This window comes from Capsicum annuum, unplaced genomic scaffold (assembly GCF_002878395.1).
Source record: "Capsicum annuum cultivar UCD-10X-F1 unplaced genomic scaffold, UCD10Xv1.1 ctg4351, whole genome shotgun sequence".
In the NCBI taxonomy this organism is placed as follows: Eukaryota; Viridiplantae; Streptophyta; class Magnoliopsida; order Solanales; family Solanaceae; genus Capsicum; species Capsicum annuum.
In genome coordinates, this window is record NW_025850986.1 from 1 (window position 1) to 7,332 (window position 7,332).

The window sequence follows — 7,332 nt, forward strand, 5'->3', positions numbered from 1 at the left end:
GATGAGATGCTAATAAAGGATCTTGTTCCAAATATTGCAGTATACAATGCTCTAATAAATGGCCTTTGTAAAGCAGGGAACATTGAACGAGCATTGAGACTTTTCAATAAGCTTCATTCGAAAGGGTTAGCGCCGAATGTTATAACTTATAACACTCTGATAGATGGATACTATAAGATTGGTAAAACTAGTGAAGCCGTGCAACTGCTGAAGAGAATGACTGAAGAAGAAAATGTTCCGTCATAAATTCTTCAATTCTGATTAGTGGTCTACCTAAGAAATGTGATATTCAAGAACAAATGAAGCTTTTAAGCTGGACGACAGAAGAAAGGATGGTTTAGACCAGATTCTTGCGAGACAGAGCAAAAAGAGAAGGTAAAAGCATTTTAGATCATATCCTAGTTTGGTGACCATGATGATGTTATTTGGTAGGTAGATTCTTACCATCATCATTGTGTTTAATTATTTAAATCATAACAACGTGTTCAACCATAATTATGCTGATCAATCATGGACTCTATTTGAAGACTAAGTTGACACATGTTTCTACAAGTGACTATTCTTCTTTAGCTAATTGCAATGCCAAAAACTTATATCTGATTAAACCACTTCCTGGTAGAGATGTTGTCAGGATACAATATTGTCTGGTGTGTCGTGGTTTCCTGAGTTTTGGGACAGAAGTATACAGTCAGATTGTGTGGAGTTGGGGGGTGTAATTTAGAAGAGGAAGGAGGGGAAGTGGGAATTTCTCAGGCATGCTGTCCCCGGAATGAGCCCCTATATGATCTGGTTGCATGAATTCAAGTTATAGACCCAACAAAGAAATATAATAAACTTCTCAAACTCGGTTATTTTTCCTTAAAACTGGACGATACTCGATATCTTTAGTTTCTATGACTAAATCATTGACAATAAGCTGGTGACCGTGATTTCTTGTAATCAGGCAAGGCAGGATCTATTAAAACATCTGGAAGACTATTAAACTTCAGCTTCATTTAGTGAGATCAAGTCACAAGTTCTTTATTTTACGCATGAAATTTTGATCCCGTCTAAGGATTATGATGTGTGTAGATTATCATCATCAAGTCTGTTCTTGGCCCTTTTTTCTGCAATTTACTCAATATTTTGATTCTTGCTTAACTTTCTGTCTTTTCTGAATGATGCTTTCTCTTTGCGTGCCTCTTGTCATATAACTACCTCAGATTCACTTCGAAGTAAGCAGAAGATAAGAAAACAATTTATAAATGTTTTATTTGAAGTGTTTGTTTTAGGGGGGTGGGGTGGGAGAAGCTGAACTTCCCGTGGTGTTCATTTGGGATTTTCCCATAGAGGTGTTATGATTGAATGCTGGGATTGTCGGTGAGGGAAAATGTCATGTAGCTTTCTTATGTCTTCTCTTACTGCTGTTTTAATCTACATTGTTATTGTTTTCGTTTCTTATGCCGGGGGATATTCTTGTTTTGTAATCCAGGAGATGGACTTCAAGATATGTGTTACAATTTTATTGCCTTTGGCATTCAACTGTTCATCAGTGCAAGTCTAGAGACATGTTCTATAGCTTGTAAACTCTATTGTACCGAGCCTCAGCAAAAGAAATCATGTCATGAAAGGTGAAAATATTTCTTGGTTCTCCTCTGCTGTTAAAAGCATTGGCTGATTAATGGGATGAACAGGTTGGCACAAGGGTAAGCTCTGATTATCTGATCATGAAATTGAACCTTGTAAAATGTTAATATCAACTCAATATGGGCAAGACCATTTTCTGATACACAGCTTCGAGAGCACAGATAAGGGAAATCTCCAATAAATCGGTGATTTTGTGCATCGTTTGTTAGTTCAATATATGTCGACGTTGTAGACCAATGAACTCTTATAATTATTCATCATCTACATATGTTTGTTTTCTAGGTGCTCACTTTGTATTCGGTGGCCAAAGAAGTGTCCTATTTTATTAAAATGGTTCAAATGAGGTCTCAGGAAAGCTTAACTCAACCGCAATTTCAACATTAGTGGACGATGCCGCAACTACTACTTCTTTAGGAAGAAGTAAACTCGAGGTATTTTTTTTTTACTTTTTTTCTTTTTCCTCATCATATTATGGCTGATTACCCGCTCTTTTTGATTGAAACTTTTGCATATTTTATTTTAGTATCTTACAGCTAAAGTAAAGTATGTGGAGCTACATTTAATAAAGTGGATTTTTACAAATATGCTCTTTTAATACCCTGGTAATACACAGGGTATGTTGTTGTTGGGTGTTTTATATTAAATTGTTTACAAAATTTAATTCTTAGAAGCTGTGTTTCCTTTTCAAGGAGCAATGGGTGATTTGTTCCTGTTGATGAAGTCTAGGATATCTTTTGCTTCGAATCATGAAAACTAAACTGATACATTGAATTTTCGTCCGAAAAATAATTTTCAATGAAAAGGGAAGAACTTTAATGCAACCAAGAAATTTGGCCATGTCTAAAGCAATCAATATTCTTTTAGATGAAAGGGATGGAAAAGATGTGGCATGATTAGTAACGCTATACAAATGAGCATTCCTTGTCTTTATTTAAAACCAAATATTGTTCAATTAATATCTGAATATCTTTCAAACGGTGGAGCTTTTTATGGAGATCCATTCATGATTTACCACATTTTATTTTATTTGTTCAATAGAAGTCCAGCGAAATAATTATTACACTCCATGTAGCATAAGAGGCTTCATATCCCAAAAATCTATTATTTAGTGAGTGCAATAGTTGTGTGCATTATAGAGAAGAATTCTTTTGGCAATCCGGTATGAGCACAAAGTTCTTAATCCAGTGATTTGAATATATAGTTTTCAAGGTAGTCCTCAGTTTCTCAGTTGTTATAGTAATTCGACATTGCTCGACTTAAAAGCACTTCTATCTCTCAGGTGATGACCAACTTGTGTTTGGAATGTCTGTGAAACGAATGATCTTGGAAACTATATCACTAATGTGCCGTTTATTTTTCTTAGAACAAGTTATAAACAATAGCATGTTTTCACCACTTTTGTTAATTGAACCCCCTTCAAGTACCATAATCCTACTTGATCTTCAGAGGCATATCCATATTGAGAATTATGAGAAAAAGTGAAATCAATGTGATCAAAAGATGAAAATGTGTGACAGGATTAACTGTTCTCTGTACAAGTGGGCGTTTTATGTCTTAATTTAAAAGCAAATATTGTCAAATTTTAATATCTAAATTTCTCTTGAACTATGAGATTTTGTAGGGAGATTACCACATATTACTTTATATGTTCAATAAATGTCACTTAATTTACATATCGTCCACTTGCTTATTGAACATTAATGACTTAAATCAGTATAAGAAAAGAGGTCGCCTACTTGCTTATTCAAAATCTAGTTGAATGTAATGAGATTTCTTTATTAAAGGATCGAGCATTTAGAGCAGTTCAAAGTGAAATCATGATTGCTTTGATGGAATTAAAATCCTCAAAGTGTAAATAATTACTCCCTTTGTTTAAAAAAGAATGACCTAGTTTGACTTGATACGGAGTTTAAGAGAATAAAAAAGACTTTTGAATCTTATGGTCTTAAATTAAAGATATGTTAAATGTACCAAAATGCCCTTCAATTTTGTGGTCTTAAGCATGCCACTTGAAAAGTTAAAATTTAAAAATTGCTAAAAAAAAAAAAAAGGTCATTCTTTTTCAAACGAACTAAAAAAACAAGTCTTTCTTTTTAAAACGGTGAGAGTATTATCTTTCTTCTGTTGTACTCAGATATATATGCATAATGTAGTATACTATATTGGTATAGTAACCAGTTTACTTTTTCTTTCTACTTTAGTTTTCTCCATGTGAATTTTATTGGTGTGCTATTTTGTATTCTTTTTTGTTTTGGAGGGAGACATCATATTAGTTATGTACATAAAGTAGAGGATCATTTTGTTCAAACTATTCTCTCCAATATCATTCAACGGTTTATTCAATTTTCATGAAAAATAATTATTTGAATTTTCATTTTTGAATTTCATTGTTTGAGGTGAACATAGGTATAATAGCTTTCATGTTGTTTGTATATTATGTAAAGTAGTATTTTAAGTAGTACATATATTATATTGTATGTATATATATGTATATATTTTTTATAGACTCTAAACTAGTATATATTTAATGTATACATGTGTATATGTTTTCTAAAGTAATATATATTTAATGTATATTATTTAACGTATTAAAAATGTATATATATTTTAAAAAATAGTAAATTTGAATTTATTTATTTATTTATCAACCCAACCCGAATAGGAAGAAGAGGGTCAGGCAAACTGCGGTCTACTTTGTACGTTTGTTGAGTAGACCACTCGGGCATTTTAGAAAAAAGAAGGGAACTTCTCATCTCGAGGGAGGCGGGAAGCTACCGCTTCTAGAATGGAAGCTTCTCCTTTACTTTTTTTAGAGCGTATCGCTATTTTGAAATAAAAAAAGATTTGTGGATGAAGTAATCTAAATGATAAGTGGTTACGGTTGCGGAAAGCGGAGAAAGTCGGGAACGTTCGATTTCCTTTTGAATCAAAGTAGCGACAAGCCGAGTATTACAACTACAGGGGAAGAAGCAAAGCTTCGTAGACAGATTTTTCTTTACATTTTGATGGTCAAAATTAGATTCATACTAAATAAGTCGACCCCGATCTATTTCAGCATAATTTAAGAATGATCCGATACCGGACTGACCCGGTTGACATTCTTGCCTCTACGTAGGGGTGGGCATATTTTAGTTTAAACCGAAAAAATTAAATCGAAATTTTATTTTGATTTCGATTTTTCGGATCGGGCAAATATATATATATATATATATATATATATATATAATATTTAGTAATTCACATTCGCATTAACATTTAACAACAAATTTGCATACACTGCAGGTTGTTTATGGATTGTTTTAGTGAGTCAAATATTTTATGGACTACTTTGGTGACTTTGGATTGTTTTATGGACTATTTATGCAAGGTTATATTATATATAATGATTAATGACGTTATATATTATGTTAAACTTATTATTATTTCATTTCGTTTCATTCATGTTGAGTTATTTATAGTTATTTATATTTGAGAATGAAAAACAGGTTTGAAAAAATAATTTTTTTAAAAAAAAATCATCAATTTTAAATGTTCAATATGAAAAAGAGAGGTTAACTACTTTAATATTTCAAATCGAAATAAAAAATCTGAAATAATCGAACCGAATTTGTAAAAATCAAACCAAATCAAATTTATTTTGATTTAATTAAGGATGTCATTTTTATGAATTCAAAAATTAATAAATCGAATCGATATTAAACAATGTGATGAAACCACCGAACGCAAGTGTGCGAAACGTGTAACCCACTTTAATCTCTTCTCACAAAAAACACAGAAAAAGAAAAGGATTGCATTAGACATTTAATGGATCATCAAGTAAAATTTGTGGTGGAAGCCTCGGAGGCTGAGTCGATTACCCAGAAACTGGGCCTACCCTCAGTCCGGCACCTTCTCCCTGTGTTGGTTGAACCGGCCCAGAGCCTTGCCCGGCCACCCATCTCCAATTACCACGTCGGCGCCGTTGGCCTCGGCTCTGACGGCCGTCTCTTCCTCGGTGTTAACCTGGAATTCCCTGGCCTACCACTTAATCACTCCGTCCACGCCGAGCAGTTTCTCCTGACCAACCTCGCGGTCCACAACTGCCCCCGCCTCGTCGCATTCGCCGTCTCCGCCGCCCCCTGCGGCCACTGCCGACAGTTCCTTCAAGAACTCCGAAACCCTTGCTCTCTCCAAATCCATATCACATCTCAACATCAAAACAATCATTTCGAACCATTGCGTGAAATCCTGCCCAACCCATTTGGTCCATTCGATCTCCTGGATGACGAAACTCCTTTGCTCCTCGAGCGTCATAATAACGGTTTGTCCCTGCTGGATCGTGATGGAGGAGATCTGTGCAACGGGTTCGATTCAAATCCCCAATCTAAGAGATCGGGAAATCTTCTAACCACCAATGGGTTTTGCAAATATGCCGAAACGGAGAGGAGTACCCTTCTAAAAATTGCAGCTTTGAAAGCTGCTAACAATTCACATGCACCTTATAGTGGTTGTCCATCAGGGGTGGCAATCATGGATTGTGATAGCAAGATTTATAAAGGTTCTTATGTGGAATCTGCCGCTTATAATCCAAGTTTAGGGCCAGTGCAAGCGGCATTGGTGGCCTTTGTGGCCGGAGGAGGGGGTGGATATCAACGGATTGTGGCAGCAGCTTTGGTGGAGAAGGAGACAGCTAATGTAAGGCAAGAGGATACTGCTAGGCTCTCTCTCATGTTGATTTCTCCTCAATGTGACTTTACAGTTTTCCACTGCTGCTCTTTTGATGAAAATGGGTGTAAAAATGATTGAAGATTTAACCAATATTTGTTCATTCTACAGTTGCAACTTGGTTTGTAAAAGTATATCCACTTTGATGATTATCAATGAAATTAATAATAATAACATATTAATCCACAATCCTTTTAGGATTCATATAGAGATTACTAATTTTCTTGGAATGATTTTGTGGTTATTGATGCTATACATATTTATTATTACTATATATATTGGTAGGCTTAAGTTGGTGGTGGCAGTCATGCTTCTTTGTGTAACAAATAAATCTGGCAAAATCAATAATTTTGGCATCCTGTTACCCTCGGTCAAGATGCTACCGGGTCACAGAATGAGATTCTAAAAGCTCTGGCATATTCCGTTTGATGGTCAAAGGATTCTTTTAAATACGATGACCTAAGGATTCTGTAAGGTGGGGAAAATGGTTGAAGCCGAGCTGTTTTTTAACACAATGGAGGAGTTTGGCTGTTCCCCTGATGGAGTAGCTTATAAGCCGGACCCTAATTGATGGGTTTTGTAAAGCAGGAGACATTGAAAAAGCTTTAATTCCCTTATTAGTGGACTTATAAAGGCTGGTAAGTTTAGCAAAGTCAAAGATCTCCTTAGTGAAATGCAGGACAGTGAATTAACCCCTAACGTTGTTACATATGGAGCCCTTATTGCTGGCAGGCTTAAAGAAGGATTGCCCGAGAAAGCTTTTAAAGCATATTTTGAGATGAGAGAGAAGGGATTGAATCCAAATGTCATAATAGCTAGCTCTATTATTAGTGGATTATGCAAACTTGGTAGAATTGATGATGCTAATATGCTCCTGCAGAAAATAGTGGATGTAAACTTGTGTCCCGAACTGAAACATATTTACAGCTTTTCAAACTCTAAGACAGTACTGTCCGATGCACAGAAAATTGCAGATTCCATTGATAGAAGTGTAACAAAATG

The 7,332-nt window shown here is 35.0% G+C and overlaps 1 protein-coding gene and 1 long non-coding RNA gene across 4 annotated transcripts; both read left to right on the forward strand.

Annotated features, from left to right (window-relative positions):
* The first annotated feature begins 6 nt into the window (after window positions 1–6).
* LOC124892051 lies at window positions 7–4,071 on the forward strand. Of its 3 annotated transcripts, XR_007050053.1 has the most exons (4): window positions 1,269–1,376; window positions 1,472–1,685; window positions 1,909–2,057; window positions 2,906–4,071. It is a non-coding gene; the product is annotated as an uncharacterized LOC124892051 (long non-coding RNA). The 3 variants fall into 3 exon arrangements; XR_007050052.1 differs by lacking the exon at window positions 1,269–1,376 and adding an exon at window positions 7–375 and having other exon boundaries at window positions 1,909–4,071; XR_007050051.1 differs by having other exon boundaries at window positions 1,268–1,376; window positions 1,909–4,071.
* Window positions 4,072–5,321: 1,250 nt separating this feature from the next.
* Window positions 5,322–6,534, forward strand: LOC124892052 (cytidine deaminase 1-like). Its single transcript, XM_047403506.1, has one exon. It carries the CDS (start codon window positions 5,431–5,433, stop codon window positions 6,409–6,411), a length of 981 nt encoding a protein of 326 aa, XP_047259462.1. The 5' UTR covers window positions 5,322–5,430; the 3' UTR covers window positions 6,412–6,534.
* The last annotated feature ends 798 nt before the right edge of the window (window positions 6,535–7,332 follow it).

Bases quoted from the DNA above. Each gene is read 5' to 3' on its own strand.
- LOC124892052 (XM_047403506.1), top strand. From the start codon at position 5,431: ATGGATCATCAAGTAAAATTTGTGGTGGAAGCCTCGGAGGCTGAGTCG.